The sequence below is a fragment of the Vulpes lagopus genome, chromosome 1 (assembly GCF_018345385.1).
Source record: "Vulpes lagopus strain Blue_001 chromosome 1, ASM1834538v1, whole genome shotgun sequence".
Lineage (NCBI taxonomy): Eukaryota > Metazoa > Chordata > Mammalia > Carnivora > Canidae > Vulpes > Vulpes lagopus.
This window is the reverse complement of record NC_054824.1, coordinates 61696783-61717522: the sequence shown is the minus strand read 5'-3', so window position 1 is coordinate 61717522 and position 20740 is coordinate 61696783. Positions and strand designations below refer to the sequence as shown.

Genomic DNA, 20740 nt, shown 5'->3' with positions numbered 1-20740 from the left:
TGCTCAGCAGGGCGTCTGCTTCTCCCTGCCCCTTCACCTACTCGTGCTCGCTCTCTCATGCTCTTTCTTTCAACTAAATAAATAAAGTATTTTTTCAGAAAAGTAACGTTGAGGTATTATCTAACATTCAAACCCCCAGGACATCCAGAAACACTTAGAGTGACTCTATTTTACTTTATAATTTGTGTAAATTTTCTGCACAAATCACTTTATAGAATGTTGTAATAAACAAAAACACCATTACAGGGATGTTCCATGTTTGTCTATTTGGAGAAATTCAACCCCGCGAGTTTTAATCCTATAGAGGGTTAATTCTAGAGAGGAATAAGTTTCTAAATATAAATTTTGGGGATCCCTGGGGGGCGCAGCGGTTTGGCGCCTGCCTTTGGTCCGGGGCACGATCCTGGAGACCCGGGATCGAGTCCCACGTCGGGCTCCCGGTGCATGGAGCCTGCTTCTCCCTCTGCCTGTGTCTCTGCCTCTCTCTCTCTCTCTCTCTGGTGTGACTATCATAAATAAATAAAAATTTAAAAAAATAAAAATAAATATAAATTTTGGTTTTGGTATGGAAAATACAGTTTATTTGGTTCAAAATTCAAAAGGTATATATATCATAGGGAAAGGTATATATTATAGTGAAAATTTTCCTCCTTCCATCCCCCAGCCACCCAGTTCCAAAATAACCAATTTCTTATAGAGTAATGTAAGTTCCCACCCCACCTTTTGTATTGTGAAAACTTCCCAAACCCACAGAAAAATTAGAAGAGTACAGTGAACCCATTCACCTAGATTACTCATCTGTTGTTTGTTTTGGAACATTTGCTTTATCTGTGTCGGTTTCTCTCCCTCCCTGTCTCTCTCTCTCTATACACACACACACACACTTTTCTCTGAACCATCTTGAGAGTAAGTTACAAATGTTATGACCTCTTAACCCTAAATACGACAACCAGAGGTAAGGCCTATGGAAAAAAAGGAACACTATACAATTAGAATAGGTAATAGAAAACTGTAATCAAATACAAAGTTTGGGAAGACTTCCCAGAGGAAGTGACCTCGGACCAGAAATCTAAAGAGTGAACTAAATGGGTTCACCAGCTATCTCATAAGAACAAGGACCTTCTTCAATACAACCACAATATCACTATCACACTCAATAAAGTAAATATTAATACAGTAAAATTGTATCAGATTTCTTCAGTTGACCCAATAATGTGCTTTACAATGTTTCACTCCGAAATTCAATCAAAAGAACACTGATCTAATCTATTGTCACACCTCCAGTCTGCAGCAATCCAGATCGTTTGTTTTACAGAGAAGCCTCAGTGTGTTGTCTGATTGTGTCCTCATGATCAGAGGCAAGCTAAACAGTTGTGGCAAGACACAAAATTTTGGCTGGGCCTCTTATTGGTGATTCTGGGTGTGATCACTTGGTTAAGGTGGCTTCTGCCCAGTTTCTCCTCCAGGCACTCAGAAGTACCTTATTCCCTTTGTAAAGCAGAAATGGTCTCGAGGATTGTGCTTTGGGACCATGTGACTGTCCTATTTCCTCATCTCTTACCTGATGATATGAGACTTCATCAGTGAGCCTCACTGAACGCTACATTGGTGGTTGCAAAATGATGATTTTCTAACTGTATTCTCCTATCTAGAATTTTTGGTTGGGACTTTTCCATAACGAAGAACTTTTTCTTCTTTCTCTCTCTCTCTCTCTCTCTCTCTCTCTCTCTCTCTCTCTCGTAATGCTATGAACTCATAGTTTAAGGGCTTTTCTGTGATTTTTTTTGCATTCATTTTTAAACGTTTTATTATGGGGAATTTTAAACATAAACAGAAGTAAAGAAAATAGTGCAGTGAGTCCCCATGCACAGTCAGCTTCAGTGCTTACTGACTCACGGCTGTGCTTGTTCCATCCATCCCCAGCTAACTCTCCCTCTCCCACTGCCCAATATAATTTTGAGGCTAAGCTAGACGTGTAAGTTCATCTGTGATATTTTAGTGCCTGTCTCTAAAAGATCGTGTATTCTTTTTGCAATTAATGTTGCAATCAACTGCTTCCATTATTCTTTTTGATGCCAGAAATGTCCCAAATGTTGTTAGTGGAGGCCTGCTGAAGCTGGCTTCTACGCCTTTGACATGGCCCCATCTACCCTGAGCACTTTGTGGCCCAAGATACTGTGGGCATGTCTTCTGATTACCTTGCCTCAGACCTAAAATCAGCCATTTCTCCAGAGAGCCCTGTGAACTTAAATCCTTCAATGCAGAGAGTAATTTACAGGATTTAAACTTTCTTGTAAATAGATTAATATTCAAATTCAATTATTAAAGGAGGTGATTTACAAGAGTTTAGCCTATTAAACAAAGAGAAGTATTTAAGTCCAAATCTCCTTAGATCACTAGAAGATTTAGTAGATCATTAATCCCTTGAGAGCAGCACCCACCATGCTTTCCATGTTGCCAGAGTGATCACAGCTGGTCTCCAGCCCTTCCCTGCCCCTCCCTACTTTCCCTTCCTCCCTCTAGCTCTGCCTGACAACCTTACTCTGGAGCCATTGGATTTTCAGACACCCAGACTCCAAAATCTAGTTGATGTTTTTTCCTCTCCTTCTATACTTTTTTTTTTAATTTTTATTTATTTATTCATGAGAGGCAGGCTCTGGGCTGAAGGCGGCGCTAAACCGTGGAGCCACCCGGGCTGCCCTCCTTCTAGACTTTTAATAGGTTACTAAATCCTACACATTCATCTTTGAATGTCTCACACCTGTTCTTTCCAATAATAGTAAAGTAATGATCATGTATGTTATTAATAACTGGTACAGTGCCAGGGGCTCTCTATGTTATTACTAATCCTTACCTTGGGGCTACAAGTAGTTACTGTTTCCATTTCACAGTCAAGGAGATGGAGGTTCAGAGCATGGCCAAATTGCTCGGAAAGGCGGACTTTATCTGCTAGCTGGCTCTATTGTACCCTTTCCCATTTCTCTCCTTTTCTGCATCCTTACCCTGAGCTAGACTTGAAGAGAGACTGCAACATAATGGGGAAAACAAGAGTTGGATTAGGAATCAGAGCTCTTGGCGATCCCTGGGTGGCTCAGTGGTTTAGCACCTGCCTTTGGCCCAGGGTGTGATCCTGGAGTCCCGGGATTGAGTCCCACATTGGGCTCCCTGCATGGAGCCTGCTTCTCCCTCTGCCTGTGTCTCTGCCTCTCTCTCTCTCTCTCTCTTTCTCTCTGTCTCTCATGAATGAATAAATAAAATCTAAAAAAGAAAGAAACAGAATCAGAGCTCTCTTGTAGGTCCTACTTTGCCAGGGACTGGTTTTATGATCCAAGTTTGTATTTTAAACTCTCTGAGCCCTAATTTTCTCTTCTCTAAAAGAGGAACCCTAGCTATCCGATTGAACCACCTGGGAAGCTTTTTAAAAATATGGGTGCCTGGGCCTCTCCTCCATAAATTCTGATTTAAATGACCTGGAGAAAGGACTCCAAGCATCAGCATTTTTCAAAAGCTCACCAAATGATTCTAAAGAGCAACCAGGATAGAGAAGCACTGGGCTAGATGATTTCCAAAGCCTATTCTGACCCGAACGCATTGACAAATATAGCAATTATCTGGGTGATTGATTTGCCTTCAGCCTCTTCCTAAAGGCAGATTTCCACCACATTAATCTTCCTAAAACATTTGCTTGATAACTTGAACTAAGTTATCTGAGACTCCCCATCGCCACAGGAGAAAGTACAAACCCCTGGCTGGCAGTTAAGCTTCTCTAGGTGGAAACCGTTCATTTTAGCCAGGCAGACCAGCTCCTCCACATCTCCCTGGCTAGGCCAGACTCATTGTGAGCCCCACATCTTTACTGACAGGTTTACATTAAACTTTCTTTCCTAGGGATCCCTGGGTGGTGCAGTGGTTTAGCGCCTGCCTTTGGCCCAGGGCGCAATCCTGGAGACCGGGGATCGAATCCCACGTCCGGCTCCCTGCATGGAGCCTGCTTCTCCCTCTGCCTATGTCTCTGCCTCTCTCTCTCTCTCTCTCTCTCTCTCTGTGTGACTATCATGAATAAATAAATAAAATCTTTATTAAAAAAAAAACAACTTTCTTTCCTAGCAGGTAGAAGTGCTTCCTTTCCTTCAGTGTGCCACCCAAAGGACTCCACCCAAAGCCCCTAAAAGATTGAAGCCTTGGGGCCTCTGGGTGGCTCAGTGGTTGAGCATCTGCCTTTGGCTCAGGTCATGATCCCAGGGTCCTGGGATTGAGTCCTGCATCCGACTCCCCACATGGAGCCTGCTTCTCCTGCTGCCTATGTCTCTGCCTCTCTCTCTCTGTGTCTCTCATGAAAATCTTTAAAAAAAAGAAAATCTTAAAAAAAAAAAAAGAATGAATCCTTTTTCAGTCTCCCCAGATACTTTTTGTCCATAGAGACTCCTTACTAGGTACATAATCACTTCCTTCCTTCGTATCTTCCTTCCTTCCTTCCTTCTTTCCTTCCTTCCTTCCTTCCTTCCTTCCTTCCTTCCTTCCTTCCACAGTACTTCAGTACCTACAAGCCCTGGGCCAAGTCCCAGGGATACAACAGTCTATTGCACGGCAAGATGCAGACAGAGAAACTGACAGCCACAGGGCACTGTTTCAGATGCTCTGGGAGAAGTAATGCAGAATGCCAGGCTCAGATAAGAAGCCTCTGACCCAGATGGGATGGTTGGGGAAGGTTTCCTTGAGACAGTGGTTTCTTTTTCTTTTTGTTTTTAAGATTTTATTTATTTATTCATGAGAAACACAGAGGCAGAGACATAGGCAGAGGGAGAAGCAGGCTCCTCGTGGAGAGCCCGATGCAGGACTCAATCCTGGGACCCTTGGATCACACATCCTGAGCCAAAGGCAGACGCTCAACCACTGAGCCACCCAGGCATCCCAAGACAGTGGTTTCTGACTGAGACTCACTAAAGGAAGGAAGAGTTACCTAAGTAGCAAGGGCCTGAGTGAAGAATTTTCCAGCAGTAGGAACGGCAGTGCAAAGCTTGGCAAGAGAAGAGACTGTGATACTAAGGGGACAGGAAAACAAGTTCAGGTGAGGTGCAGAAGATTTCAGCGGGAAAGATGAGCAAGGATCAGATCATACAGGATCTTGTATATCATGTTAAGGAGCCAGTGTCATAATCTAAGCATGGAATGCTGAAGCCCTACACCAGCCTGGTGGCACCAGAGATTGTGAGAATGGAATGGATTTGAGACAACTAGGTTAAATAGAACTTTTGACTGATTGGCTGTAGTGGAGAAATAAGGATGATACATAGACTCTTGACAGTGATACCAGGTTCACTGAGATAGAGAACATGAGAAGAAATTGTGGTTGGAAGGGCAATCATGAGTTTAGTTTAGGATATGTTTGTCAAGTCTAACAACCTATAGGACAACCACACAGTATGATAAACAGCTATATTCACCGAAACATAGGACCAAAATGTGGACTCAAATGGTGTCTGACCAGCATATATAAATGGTAACTGAAGTGGTAGAAATGGATGGGAAATGGAGCGGGGGCAGGACCCCTGGGTGCCTCAGTGGTTGAACATCTGCCTTCGGCTCGGCATGATCCTGGAGTCTTGTGATCAAGTCCCACATCGGGCTTCCTGCATGGAGCCTGCTTCTCCCTCTGCCTATGTCTCTGCCTCTCTCTCTGTGTGTCTCTCATGAATAAATAGATAAAATCTTTTTTAAAAAAAAGTAGCCAGAAGAGAACCCCTAAGTACCTCAATATTTAGGGAATGGACATAGAAATAAGAGTCCACAAGTGAGACTCAGAAGGTTCCAGAGAGGAACCGATGGGGTTCAGATTTTGGAAGCTAAGAAAAGAAATGTTACAGGCAGGGGGGCAGAGGTTGGCAGAGTGAAGTGTCACTGAGAAGTCAGTGGAAGTAAGGATCTGGATGCTTCTGACAGATTTAGCAACAAATAGGTTGGTACTGTCTTACCAAGTAGACCTTGGTAAGACTTGTTTCCCTGGAGTGTTAGGTGTAGAAGCCAGACTGAAGTGTAGACCAAGGCGGGAATGGAAGGCATGGTAATGAGTACAAACAACATTCAGAAAAAGAGAGGTAATTCATAGCCACAGGATTTTGGTTTTGTTTTTTTGGTTTTTTGTTTTGTTTTGTTTTAAAAGATTGTATTTATTTATTCACGAGAAACACAGAGAGAGGAGAGGCAGAGACACAGGCAGAGGGAGAAGCAGCCCCCCCAACAGGGAGCCTTATGCAGGACCCAACCCCAGGGCCTCCAGGATCATGCCCCAAGCCAAAGGCAAATGTTCTACCTCTGAGCCACCCAGGTGTCCCGGATTTTGTTTTTTTTTTTTAAACATGGGAAAGTCTTGCACTTTTTTCAAAACTGATGAGAAGGAGATGGACATGAATTCCAGAGCACTGGTGGGATTCTCTGTAGAAGAGAGGAGGGATGCCTCTGCCATTGTAGTGAGAAAAGCAAGGAAAGATCGACTGGAGATGTGGGTAAGGTTATACCCATGGTGGTAGAGAGTTTGAATGAGTTCTTACCTGGCTTACAGATTCGAAGATAATGAAATAGCATTGAGTAGAATGCTATTCTGGGCAAAGGAGCTGACCAGGGAAAAGAAAGGATTGCCGGACAGACATGCAGGCCCAGTTGAGGTCGGAGACCAGAATTACAGTGCACTGATCAGTTGCGTGGGGGTGGGTCTGGGTGTTTTCTGAATGGCGAGCTTTCAGAGGGCAGACACTGTGTTGGTATCCTTCACCTGCTTTCTCTGTAATTACCACAGTGCTGTGTACACAGTTGACACCCAAATGCCTCAGTCAAGGTGCTTTGTGTTGCAACCCTCACCCTAACACATTTAGCAAAAAGGGAGAATGTCTAGGAAGTATAGTGTAGCTCCTCATAAGGCCAGAAATCAAGTTCTTTGCTGTTCTCTTGGCCTAGTCAGGATAGTGCGACCTTCTGTCTGTCTTAACTGTTCTTTCTCACTCTTCTCCACCAAAACAGCCACCCTAGTCCAGCTTTACATTATTATCCAAGCACTTAACAGAAACTGGCAAATGCAGTGGTTTCCAAAACTTGGTAATGCATTCGAATCAATTGGAGAGCTTTTTTTTTTTTAATTTTTTTTTAAATTTTTATTTATTTATGATAGTCACAGAGAGAGAGAGAGAGAGAGAGAGAGGCAGAGACATAGGCAGAGGGAGAAGCAGGCTCCATGCCCTGGGAGCCCGACGTGGGATTCGATCCCGGGTCTCCAGGATCGCACCCTGGGCCAAAGGCAGGCACTAAACCGCTGCACCACCCAGGGATCCCTGGAGAGCTTTTTAAAGTTGTAAATTCCTAAGTCCCACATCAGATTTCTGAATCTTGTGGATAGAACCCAGAAACTTTGTATTTCAGAAGCTCCCTAGGTGATCTTGATGCGACTAGTTTATACCTGCATTTGAGAACCACTGCCCTTGGGTATCCACTCCCCACCACCACTCTAAATTCCCAGGCGAGGGATGCCTGGGTGGCTCAGTGGTTGAGCATCTGCATCTGCCTTTGGCCCAGGGCGTGATCCTGGGGTCCTGGGATTGAGTCCTGCATCTGGCTTCCTGCATGGAGCCTGCTTCTCCCTCTGCCTATGTCTCTGCCTCTCTCTCTGTCTGTGTCTCTCATGAATAAATAAATAAAATCTTTAAACAATAAAATAAAATAAATTCCCAAAAAATAAAATCAAATAAATTCCCAAGAGAGCTTAAATGACCCAGGAGAGTCTGAATGATGGTGCAGTAAGCCATGGCCAGAAGGGCAGGGGCATGGGTGACATGAGGAAGTAGCCATACAGGGCCTCTGCTGCTCTATACTAGGCCTTTGTTCAAATTAAGAAAAAGTGCCCCTCTAGATAGATAAACTGCTACACTGGCAGGCTTGGCACTTTTGATTGATTGATTGATTGGGGGATAAGCGGCAGAGGGAGAAGGAGAGAGAGAAGAATCTCCAGCAGACTCCCTGCTGAGTGTGAAGCCAGGTGTAGTGATCCTGTGGTCATGACCTGAGGCAAAATCAAGAGTCGGACACTTAACCGACTGAACCCCCCAGGTGCCCCAGGCTTGGCAGTTTCAGATGGAAGAAAAAGTGCTCCTTCCCTTCCTGAAGTTTAGCTTTCTGTGGCTCTGGCAGGTCACACACATTTGTGTGTTCTCCATCCTTGCTAGCTGCAGCCCATTTCTGTGGCAGTGAGGCAGTTCTCAGAGTGGAGTGTGGCTGGGCAGACCCCAGACATCTCCCTCATTCAGTAAACTCCTGTTGTTGGATAATATCTTTTGGATATTGGATAATAGCAAGTCGTCTTGCTGGGTTGGAATTTGTTTCTTTCAAAGAGTATCACAGTGGGGAATTGACGTATTAAATATTTTGATTTGTTGGGGTTTTTCTGTATTTTTACATGTAAAAATATAGAATCCATAGGATCTAAAAAATTAAGATGTATATTGATATTAGCAGAGTTCTTTGAGCCAAGTTCTCAATAAAATATCCTTAAATAGTCTATTTGTGAAGAAAAAAAATATATACATATGTGTATACATATATATGTGTGTATATATATATATATATTTTTTTTTTTTAAGAAAATATATTCAAAGAGCAAGTCTCCTCTAAGAGTTCAGGAAAAAACAGTAGAATGGTAAATTTTATTTCTGGAAAAGATTGTCAGCTGTGAGCAACCTGAAGTTTTCCGGAATGGGAGAAAGTTGATGGTTCCTGAAGGGGGCAGTGGTTGGACTGGGAGGGAGGGACAGACCCCATGACTCCTGCTGCAGTGGAATTCATTCACTCAGTTTATTTAACAACTATTTGCTGTGTGCTCACTGTGGTGCCAGCCCTGTTCTGGTGCTGGGAATAGAGCAGTGAACCAGAGGGAGAAAAGCCCCGTCCTGAAGATAAGTGGACTGGGAGCAACCAGTGAACTTCTGGAGACAGAGCAGTCCCCAAGGTACTGGAGCTTTCCAAACATACAGAGCAGCTACATTGAGGTTATTCTACTGCAGGGGCCAGGATAGGTTCCCCTGTGGATTCTAATTCTTCCTCGCCACCTGCCCCAGCCCCTGCAGTTGCCCCACAGTGTAACAAGTGCAGTGACTATTTTCCCAAAATGCACAGATGCCAATGCTTAGACTCACACAGGTGTGCAAGGGAACCATAAAACACTCTAAAATGCGCTCAGATGAGAGGTGTCCCTTTCAGAGAATAGTCTTGTTTTTAGACACAACAGTACTTCATGCCCTCAAGTTGATGGCGAATTCTCAGGTTTTAACCTAGGATTGTTCTAGGTTTTTTCCCTTTTACTCTTCTGTATTGTGAAAGAGAACACATTTAGAAAAGAAAAGAAAAAAGAAAAGAAAGGAAAGGAAAGGAAAGGAAAGAAAGGAAAGGAAAGAAAGAAAGAAAGAAAGAAAGAAAGAAAGAAAGAAAGAAAGAAAGAAAGAAAGAAGAAAGAAAGAAAGAAAGAAAGAGAAAACACTAGTGTACAGTTAGCAAAGAATTCTAAAGCAAATTCCCATCCATACGAGGACTCAAGAAATAAAATATTTTCAGGAGTCCCAGAAACTAGCCTCCTCCATTATGCCTTCCCAGCCATAGCCTTTCTTTCTCCTGGCTTTTGTAGTGATTTCTTCCTTGCTTTTCTTTTAGTTTTACTACTTAGAAATGCAGGGATTTTGTCATTCATCTGTTTATTAGCTATAAATCACTTTAGGTCATGTCTGGTCAATAAGGTAGGAGATCAGGCTGGATAATGCCATTTTTTTAAAAGTTGCTTTAAAGCAGTAAGGATGATATTCCTCTGTTTCATGTGAACTAGGTACATTGGAAAAAATCCCCAACTGTTGTGTAATAACAGCACTGCCATAAGGACTATGGTCGTTTGAACATTTTCACTCTTGTTCATCTATTCTTTTGTTTATCTGGTTAGTTCAGAGTCCCTCCTAGTGGATAGCCTTGCCCTATTAAACCACATTTTTCCCAACTTTTATCTGTTTTGTTTTTTTCTGAGGTGGCCCTTTGTGTCCCTCCCCTGAAAATATTTGTGAGGAAGGCCTTGCTAACTGTTCGCCACAGGGCTCTCCACAATCCCAGTGCCCTCCTTGTGGACAGCTTCCTACAGTAGGAGAGTGGAGTTCCGTTCTGGCGGAAATGCTGCATGCAAACACGGGAGAATTTTCCCCTAGTGGTTTTGTTACTAAGAATGTATTACCTGTCTGCCTAGAATGGTGTAGGTCTGATCTTCCCTGCTAATGGGAGGATGAGCAAGGTGACCATTTCCAACTTTGTAATGACCTCCTCCAGTCTTTCTTGGGTAGTGTCAAATCCTTCTCCATTTTTGTATTAGAAAAGAGAAGCCGGGCTTCTCCCTCTGCCTGTCTCTCTCTCTCTCTCTCTCTCTCTCTCTCTCTCATTAATAAATAAATAAATAGTCTTAAAAAAAAAGAGAGAAGCCGGACGCCTGAGTGGCACAGTTAAGCCCCTGCCGTCAGCACGGGGTGTGATCCTGGGGACCCAGGATTGAGTCCTACATCAGGTTCCCTGCGTGGAGCCTGCTTTTCCCTCTGCCTGTGTCTCTGCCTCTCTCTCTCTCTCTCTCTCTCTCTCTCTCTGTGTGTGTGTGTGTTTCTCATAAACAAATAAATAAAATCTTTAAAAATCAATCAACCAATCCATCCACTGATGGTATACAAAATATAAAACTGGAGGAAAAACTCTGAAACCTTGCTACACTGTGAAGTAGTAATGACCTAGACGGTTAAAAATTGAGAGTAATTTAAAAGCCCTTATCATCTTACTTTAAATGAATTGTAGAGAGAACAGATTTTTTTAAGCTAAAAGGAGCTTTGCCAGTCCTGAAACAACATCCAATTCATCCTCCTCATTCATAGAAAAGAAGCACACACCCATTAGGACATCAGATTAATTTTTTTTTAAGTAACTTTTTTTAAGATTTTATTTATTTATTCATGAGAGACACAGAGACACAGGCAGAGGGAGAAGCAGGCTCCATGCGGGGAGCCCAATGTGAGACTCGATCCCCGGATCCCAGGACCACACCCCAGGCCAAAGGTAGACGCCCAACCACTGAGCCACCCAGGCGTCCCCAGATTAATTTTTCTAATAATATTTTCCTTGGGCTAATATTCAGTTGAATTTACATTTCCCAGTTACACCTGATGATGACATGATGTGAACAAGAGACATACTGGTGGCAGAGGTGACACATACTCTAGATCATGTACACAGCAGTGAGTGCTGACAGTAGGTTTGGCGTTGGCACATGGGCCCTGACCAAGTACTCAGAGTCCATGCAGACCCCACATAAGGATCTTACAGTCAGGGTCAGAATCCTTGCAAGTGTAATAGAAAATTACTGGGGAGAGAAACTGTTAGGGATAGCAATTGAGTTTCTGGTTCAGCCTTTGCATCTGAGCACCACTAACACAACAGTTCCAGGAGCAGGAAAGCAGTCTAGTCTCAACTTAGCATCTCTATGAATGGCATCCAGAAAATTCAGCATGCCCTTAGATTTCTTTAAAGGGTGTTCTCTGTGATTCTCCAAGTGTGATAAGAGAATAAAGTAAAACTCTTGCTTTGGAATCTACCGTGAAGGTGATGCCAGGTAGGCATAACAGGCTTGATTGGTGTTTTGAGTAATCTATTAAAGCTTTTAGCCATGAAATTAACTTTTCCTCTTGGCCATATTTTTCACAGGCTCAGAAAAAAGGCTTGAATCAGACTTCCCCCATTTCTGCTTCCAAGACCACAGATGGCCTGAGACAAGCACAGATCCCTGGCCTCCTGAACACCGCACTGCCAGGTCAGGAGCCTTTGTAGTAAGCTCCCCTCAGCTGTCCCCCATCCCCCCCAAACCCAGAGGATTTCTTCTGCTATGCCTCATCCTGCATGCAACCTTTCCCATTCCACCTCATGCCCGCTCAGACCGTGCATCTATATCCTTTCCACCCAAATAATAGACCATGTTGTGTTTGTACCTTCACTGAGTATGCTACCAAGAAAGGAAAAAAAAAAAAAGCACTTCTAGTTTAATTATGACACACTAAATTATGTGGAAAAAATGTGCTGCATAGAAACAATAAAATCTAGTACCATATGGCACAGGTGACTTTGTAACTGTCCTCATGTTGCTTTATTTATGTATCTTTGGAATCCCTCCAAGAGAAAAATATGTGGGCTATGGCTTCCATTTCTTCCAAAACATTGAATAGCTGCACTGCTCAATAAATACTAGAAAAGTCAAAAGCAAGAACACTCCTAGTCAGCTGCCTATTTGGGCCTCCCTTCCTTAATTTGTGAGCATTTGAGAGTTTGGTAATACTCACAGATTACTGGTTGGAGGCCTATTCCTTGACCTTGGGTCATTTGAAACTGTAGCATTGACAGCTATTATTTATTACCATTTATGTATGTATTTGTTTCTATTTACTACCTAAATAGGCTTCACTAGTCCTGACCTCTGCCTCTAGAGCTTTTGTAGATAAATGTACTTCCTGCTCCCCTTCCTCAGAGCAAGCATCCATGATAAAGAAATCCCTTTCAGAATGGTCAGTAATCCATATACATTGGACTCTGTGGGTTAGATAAGGGGCTTGATTGACTGTTTCTGTTGTCTTATGTGTTCATTCTAATAGGGCAGGATTCTGGAAGCAAAGTTATGCCGGTGTCCTTAGGAACCACACAACCACAGCAGGAAAAAGTAGTTGGATCATCTCCTGGCCAGCCAGCTGTGCAGGTAGAAGACAGTTTGCATAGCTGCTTCTTAATGTCGAACATAATTGAGAGAAAATGTAGTTATGTCATCTTCAGCTTGGTAATTGCTGCCTGGCATTGTCTGCACACAAAAGCGTGCCCACAAGAGTGTGCTCACTAAAGACCTCCTGGCAGGCCAGGCTGTGCTTTGTTAATGTTTATGGGATTAAAGTGTCTTTTCTATTTCTCACATTACAACCTGTCATTTCCTCATGAATTAATAATATACTAGCAGCCAATAAATAGTAGGCACTCAAAAAATGTAAAATTACTGTAATGTAATTTATGTAATTTAAATGATCACTCATTATTGTAGCCAAAGTTGATCTGTTCCTTCTTTAAAAAAAAAAAAAAAAATTATTTGGGCAGCCCCAGTGGCGCAGCGGTTTAGCGCCACCTGCAGCCCAGGGTGTGATCCTGGAGATTGGGGATCGAGTCCCACATCAGGCTCCCAGCATGGAGCCTGCTTCTCCCTCTGCCTGTGTCTCTGCCTCTCTCTCTCTCTCTCTCTCTCTCTCTCTCTGAATAAATAAATAAAATAATCTTTAAAAAATAAAAAATTTATTTGAGAGAGACAGCAAGACAGTGTACATATGCAAGTGTTCGGGGGGCAAGGGGCGCACGGCAGAGAGTAAAAATCTCAAGCAGACTCCCCACTGAGCATAGAGCCCTACATGGGGCTCGGTCTCATGATCCTGACCTTAGTGAAAATCAAGACTTGACTGCTTAACTGACTGAGCCACTGTGGAACCCCTGGATCTGTTCCTCCTAGTTATTCTGAGAGCTTGCTTTCTTTCTTTCTTTCTTTCTTTCTTTCTTTTCTTTCTTTCTTTCTTTTTCTTAGATTTTATCTATTTGAGAGAGCAAGTGTAGGCAGGTTCAGGGGAGAGGGACAGAGGGACAAGCAGACTCCCTAACTCCTCATTGAGCACGGAGCCCAACTCAGGGCTCCATTCCAAGACCCCAAGATCATGATCTGAGCTGAAGTCAGACACTCAACTCACTGAGCCCCTATACTGAGAGTTTTTTAATTTTCTGTTGTTGTAAACAGGAATGTTATGAAATAACCAGTCCCTGTGGTCTTCTAACCCAACCACTGATCTAAAGAAAGGAAAAAAATCTTGTTTTCAGCTTAGTGAGTCCTTAGTTTCTTCTCCATCAAACACTAATTAAAAGTTTAATGAAACTTGTTGGGACACCTGAGTGGCCCAGTAGGTTGAGTGTCTGCCTTCAGCTCAGGTCACGATTCTGGAGGCCTGGGATTGAGCCCCACGTTGGGGTCTCTGTCTGGCAGGAAGCGTGTTTCTCCCTCTGCTTCTGCCCCTCCCCACCTCTTGCATATTCTCTCTCAAATAAATAAATAAAATATTTTTTAAAATGATATAAGAAGTGGTACTATGGTCACCTGGCTATCCCAGTCTGTAGAGCATGTGACTCTTGATCTCAGGGTCATTGGGTGCCCCACATTGGGTGTAGAGTTTACTTAAAGGGAAAAAAAAAGAAAGAAATGCCCCACTAGATCACACACCTGGACTGTAACAGCAACTGAATTTTCAAAATGTTCATGGCATTGGTACCCACAAAATATATGTCTGCAAAAATCTAAAAATACGTTTAGAGAGTTGGGGATTCAGGCTTTAAATACAAGTTAAATCTTTTCAAGGAACTGATAATAGAGCTTCCTATAATCTTGACACAGTGTGACTTTACTACATAGCTTGGTGGACTTGCTTATTTTATTTTTTAGCAGGGCACATTCTATATCCTTCGAATATGCTCTTGATAAGGAGTTGAAAATATTCACAATATAGTGACTTTTATGTATAACTGTATTCTGCATATTTTTTCTACAAAAGGGAGTAAAAAGAGGTGTGTTTTGTCTTTAGGTGGATAGTCACTCAGGAGGACAAAAGAGGCCTGCTGCAAAACAACTAACTAAAGGAGCTTTGTGAGTGACCCTTGGAAATGACTCATTTTGAACATTTCTCTCAGTCCCTAACCTTCAATAAATACACAACAAAAGTCAGCTTATAATTATATATATATATTTTTAAGTATATTTTGAAAATAATTTCCTACTGTTGGTTTCTTTTAGGACCTATAAATACCATGACCCTTGAACAACATAGATTTGAACCATGTAGGTCTGCTAATATGCAGATTTTCTCCAGTAAATACAGCACAGTCCTGTAACTGTATTTCCTTTTCCTTAGGAGTTTCTTAATAACATCTTCTTTAGCTCACTCTTTTGTAAGAATACAATATATAATACATGTAATGTACAAAATATCTATTAGTCAACCATAGAATCAATAAGGCTTCTGGTCAACAGGAGACATCTTAGTAAGGTTTTGGAAAAGTCAAATTATATATTGATATCTGACTATGGAGGGAGTCGGTGCCCCCACCCCCTTCATGTTGTTGAAGGGTCAACTGTGTATCAAATAATAATTTAAGTGTACTGCTTGCTCCTTTGTTCTGAAGGAGAATAGTTCTGTCTGTTTAGCATACCACATACCCTTTGATTGGCCAAAGGGTCTCTGAGGAGAAGCATGGTTTGATAAACTCCTGTTTGGAACAGAAATATTAGCATAAGCTTAGCTGGCCAATGGTCAGGCATTGCCAAGATCTGTGTGAGCAGCCCCCACATGAGCAGTTGGTGTGAACACTGTGTTTTTGAGGCCAGGGTCATAGTATGAGTCCCCTGTGGAGACAGTTAGACCAAACCCTACTCCCACTATGGTGTACAAAGTATGAAACTCAAGGAAAAACAGAAGTGCTACACTGTGAATAGTAGTATTCCTATAGGTCTTCTTATCTTTGCATGCAAATAACCATCACTGTTAGATTTCCTCCTTGGGTCTCCACTGACATTGGCAATTTCTCTTTGAAAGCATCCTCCAGCAGTTACAGAGGGACCAAACCCATGCTGTGACACCCGATAAGAGTCAGTTCCGGTCACTAAGTGATGCGGTACAGAGGCTGCTCTCCTACCACGTGTGCCAGGGCGCCCTGCCCACGGAGGAAGACTTGAAGAAAGGTAAACAGGCTATAACCCCAGAGTACCACTGTGACACCAGACACCATCTTATGGATGCCCCACAGAAGAGCCAAGAGCCCCATGGCTCCCAGATAGTAGCCATACTAGTGGTTTTTTTTTTTTTTTTTTTTTCATACTAGTGTTTTAATCACACACCTAACTTGTTCCCAATTTACTCAATTTCCAGGTCCATGTTTAGGGTGGTGGCTTACTCTTCTCAATATTCTGTGAAGGGATACCCAAACATCAGTATTTTATTGACCCAATTTGGGGGCAGTGAATCCAAAGCATTATTTGGACCACTGGCTGCAGACTTGATGACTCTGAAGTCGCTACTATACCCAGTGATTTCTTATGTTTAAGCAGAATGCATACCCTTAGCTACTACCATCAGTTTTATGAATTAGATAGATACTTTAGCCCCCAAAAGCATTCTTCAAGTGCCAAAGTAAGTCTGGAGCATTGCTGGATCTCAAGAAACTGGCAAAAATTGTAAGGATGAGGACCCCTTCGTGCCAACCTGGGACTCTGCCCAATCTGATGCCAGTCCCCACTGCTGTGCAGCCTACTTCTGCCCTCCTTCCCACCACCATTTCCAAGCCTGGACTCCATCAGTTCCCCTCCATGGCTTTAATCCCTCCTGTAGCTGCCACCCGTCTTACTTACCTGGCTGTGGTCTCCGATCTAAATGCAGATCGGTCCCGGTCAGTCCCCTGGGAGCTTCCCGGGGTCCAGGGAATAGCGTCCAGATCCAGCATTACATAGGGATGTGAAGACTCAGAGTTAAAAAATGTGAAACCTTTGGAGACTGACAGGCAAAGGACAGAGCCACAGCACCATGGCCTACAAGATACCATGAATTAGTTTGTGTCCTTACATAAAACCGGTCTGCCCAGCCCTGGCTGTAGGACTTCATTGTTCAATTGTTTTCGTTATTCATTCCATTGGAAGGGAGTGGAAGGTTGACCATCTAGACCATCTAGACTAGATCATTCTCTATTCATTAGTATTTATTCTATGTCTGTACTATATGGCTTTCTTTTATAGGTGATGTTAAAATATTCTGGTTTTGGCCTCCTAAATAAAGTTAAAATAAGCTAGTATTGAGATGAATTGCCCGATGACCTAACAGTGAACAGTGAGGGAAAGCAATGCAGAAGCTGTTTAAATGAGGAAAACTATCTAACCTAAGAAGAGAAAACTGTCATAGGCAAGACATGTTTGAGTAATGGAAGACTAATGCATTTCGGTCCCGAGAAAGGAAAGACCTAGTGAGTGATTTGCACTCTCTTACCATTTTCTCTCTCTCTCTCTTTTTTTAAAGTCGACAGTGAATTTGAAACAGTTGCCACTCAGCTCCTAAAAAGGACCCAAGCTATGCTTAACAAATACAGATGCCTGCTTCTAGAAGATGCCATGGTAAAATTCATGCTACCAAGCATATTTGTTTTTTAAAACCCCACAGGTCACAGCTAGTAATTCAGAGAGAAAAACCTTCAGGGAACTCCATTTTTCCAACATAATTTCAAAGGCACAGACACTGAGGATTGTAGAAAACCTTACACCTGACTGGTACTACTGACACAGCATTTGCTACACTTTACATGAGCAATCACACCTAAGGAGTGCTCTGGTTTTCTTGGTTCTAAATGAGGAAACTAGGGCTTTGGTTAAATAATTTGCCTAACGTCCTACAGCTAATCAGTTTGCAGAGCAATTAACAGAGCTAGGGGACAGACCAGGAACATCTGAGACCTCCACCCCCTGTCCACACTCTGATGCTGTCAGCTGCCTCACCAGCCCAGAGATGTGGGGGAAATTGTTCAGAGTAACATCTGAAAAGACTGGGTGATAACAAATGTTAAAATTTGCTTTATCTTGTTTTTAAGTGAGTGATCATTAACAGTCCATAAAAATTCATGCATAATTTAAAAATATACAACTTGATAGTTTTTAGTATATTCATAAGGTTGTACAACCATCGACCACTGTCTAATTCCAGAACATTTTCATCACCCCGAATAGAAACTAAAATTAGTTTTAAAGCACCAGTTAATGAGAGAAAGAAGACACCTCAGGAAATGATAGACCAAATGTATTCTGAGATTTAAGAAACAATTCTGAAATCATATAGGCTTTCCTCTATAAGTTGGCCTCTTACAAGCAGTTTCCAGTTTAAGATCAACTTGAAATATACCTTGGGAGCTTAAATAAATTACATTATACACATATACAATACGGTGTAAATATGTATGTGTGTTTGTGTTTACTTATATATTATTTATTTTTATATAGATGTATATATATTTATATATGTGTGTATGTATAGATATATACTCTCTTACTTGTATTCACTTAAAATTGTGCCTCTAAAGTCTGAAATAGTTGTTCTTATGTCAACCATTTCAGAAAAAATGAGATATCAAAAAGACTTAACTCTTATAGTTTTTGAGGAAAGGACCATTTATTTGGTCAAACTATATCTGTTATGAATTTCATGTTAAATAAGACTCACAAATATAATTTAAGATTCAATTATCTATAGCAAAAAATAATTTTAAGGAAAACCTTACTACACAATGAGAGCACAGAATATGAAGAAAAATATCATCCTAATGAAAATATTGCTAACATATTATTAAATAGAAGAGGGGGAAATAAAGATGAAAAACAATGTGTATAGTTACTACCATTTGCGTGCATACATAAACAGAGAGGAATGTCAGTGCCTGTGTGTGCATAAAATCACTCTGCAAGAGTGTATTTAACTGCTAGGTGCAGGTGCCTCCAGGGGAGGCTGAGGAAGCGAAGAAGGCAGGCTTACTTTTCACATCCTCTTTAGAAATCAATGTGAAAGTCACCTTTTCCCCCAAAATACTATTTTAAAACGCATCCCTACATGACAGGGATAAATGGGACTAAATGGGACATGATTAGAACCTAGACACCAAGTCTTAATGTCTGGTTGCTTTGTTTGTTTCAAAGAAGCAGTGGGATATCTGCACTTGTTAAATGGCACCTGAAATGACCAGACTCTCTCGTTTTCAGCGGATCAATCCCTCTGCTGAGATGGTGATGATCGATAGAATGTTCAACCAAGAAGAAAGAGCTTCTCTGTCCCGAGACAAGCGTCTGGCACTCGTAGACCCTGGTAAGAAACATCAGAGGAAAAGTAGAGGAGAGGTACTGCCGGGCTTCAGGGCCATGGGCCTTTGGGGAGTCTGGCTGCAAAAATTGAAGGTAAAAAATGAGTTCTGGGGAGGAAAAAAAAACAGAGCAAGAGCAGTGTATGACTACTCTGAGAAGGTCTATAGTCTAGAAAATCCAAACTGGAATTTGACATTCATTATGTCATTATTTTTCCCCATTATAAACGTAAAATTCTCATTCTTTCTCCAGTTTTTGAGAACTAAATTAAGTCAGAAGCCTTCCCAGAAGCATTTAAGCCTGAGCAGATTCCCGAGCTGTCTTACCACGTGCAAGGCTTTGTGAGGGTTCCTGCCCACAAGCTCATAATTGAGATGCTCCATTCAAGTACTTCTCTCACCCCATCAGTTCCCACTGACTGCATTGAAAGAGAGGAAGATATTCTCCTCTGGCCAAAGTTTTTCTAGTTGTACAAATTAAATTTATATGAGGGATATGAACAGGAAAAAAAGTTTTATTACACGTGTGCAGAGGTCCAGTAATGAAGTTGAGACCCAAAGGATGACTGCAGCAGGCAGTTTTTATACTTTTCAGATAAAGAGACAATCAATCTATGAGGAATTGACAAGATAAAGAAGATGACTCTGGGAGCTTCAATTAGTAAGGAATTCTAAACAGAATTTGGGCTGGAGGAGTAAAGTAACGAAAAGTAACAAGGGTTGTTTATAGGGCCTTCTGGGCCCTAACCTCCCTATTGCTGGTGATAAGGACATCTTTCTCCTTCCCTGATACAGGGTCGGCGATTTATTCTGCTCTCAGGGGGACAGAGGAGGGTCTAAGTGTCCTTGCACAGGCTGGTTTGAGAGTTTTTTTTCAGGGTTGTTTGGTTTGGTTTGGTTTTGTGGTGGCTTGTTTTCTTTTTTTTGTTTGTTTTGTTTTTATTTTTGCTTTTTGAGACAGAGAGAGAGAGAGAGAGAGAGAGATAGAAAGCATGGGTGCACACAAGCTGGTGTGGGGGATACGGCAGAGAAGAAAGAATCCTAAGCAGGCTCCACACTTAGTGCACCCCAACACACTCTGTCTTTTAAAAATGAATCCTCCTAGGATGCCTAGGTGGCTCGGTGGTTGAGCATCTGCCTTCAGCTCAAGTCATGATCCCAGGGTCTTGGGATCAAGTCCCACATCAGGCTCCCTGTGAGGAGCCTGCTTCTCCCTCTGCCTGTGTCTGCCTCTCTGTGTGTCTCTCATGAATAAATAAGTAAAAAATCTTTTTAAAATAAATAAATAAATAAAATCTATAAATAAATAAATAAAAATGAATCCTCCCAGGATGCCTGGGTAGCTCAGATCCATCCCTCCATAGGACTCCCCACTCAGCAGGGAGTCTACTTCTCCCTCTCCCTCTGTCCCTCCCCCCTCATGCTCTCTCTCTCAAATAAATAAAATCTAGAAGAAAGAAAGAAAGAAAGAAAGAAAGAAAGAAAGAAAGAAAGAAAGAAGAAAGAAAGAAAGAAAGAAAGAAAGAAAGAAAGAAAGAAAGAAAGAAAGAGGAATGGAGGGAGGGAGGGAGGAAGGAAGGAAGGAAGGAAGGAAATCTACCTAGAGGCACCTGCGTGGCTCAGTTTGTTAAGTGTCCAGCTCATGGCTTCGGCTCAGGTCATGATCTCAGGGTCATCATATCGAGTCCCCATTGGGCTCCACGTTCAGCAGGGAGTCTGCTTGAAGATTCTCTCTCTGCCCCTC

At 42.2% G+C, this 20740-nt stretch overlaps 1 protein-coding gene across 4 annotated transcripts in view; it reads left to right on the top strand.

Moving 5' to 3' along the window:
- The window catches only part of BICRAL (BRD4 interacting chromatin remodeling complex associated protein like), a 104183-nt gene that overhangs the window by 77114 nt on the left and 6329 nt on the right, over positions 1 to 20740 (top strand). For all 4 annotated transcript variants that reach the window (XM_041744809.1, XM_041744800.1, XM_041744818.1 and 1 more), the window contains 6 exons: positions 11755 to 11860; positions 12693 to 12793; positions 14697 to 14758; positions 15705 to 15850; positions 17175 to 17269; positions 18899 to 19001. In XM_041744809.1, the coding sequence (XP_041600743.1) occupies positions 11755 to 11860; positions 12693 to 12793; positions 14697 to 14758; positions 15705 to 15850; positions 17175 to 17269; positions 18899 to 19001 (613 nt within the window). The remainder of the gene's footprint in view (positions 1 to 11754; positions 11861 to 12692; positions 12794 to 14696; positions 14759 to 15704; positions 15851 to 17174; positions 17270 to 18898; positions 19002 to 20740) is intronic.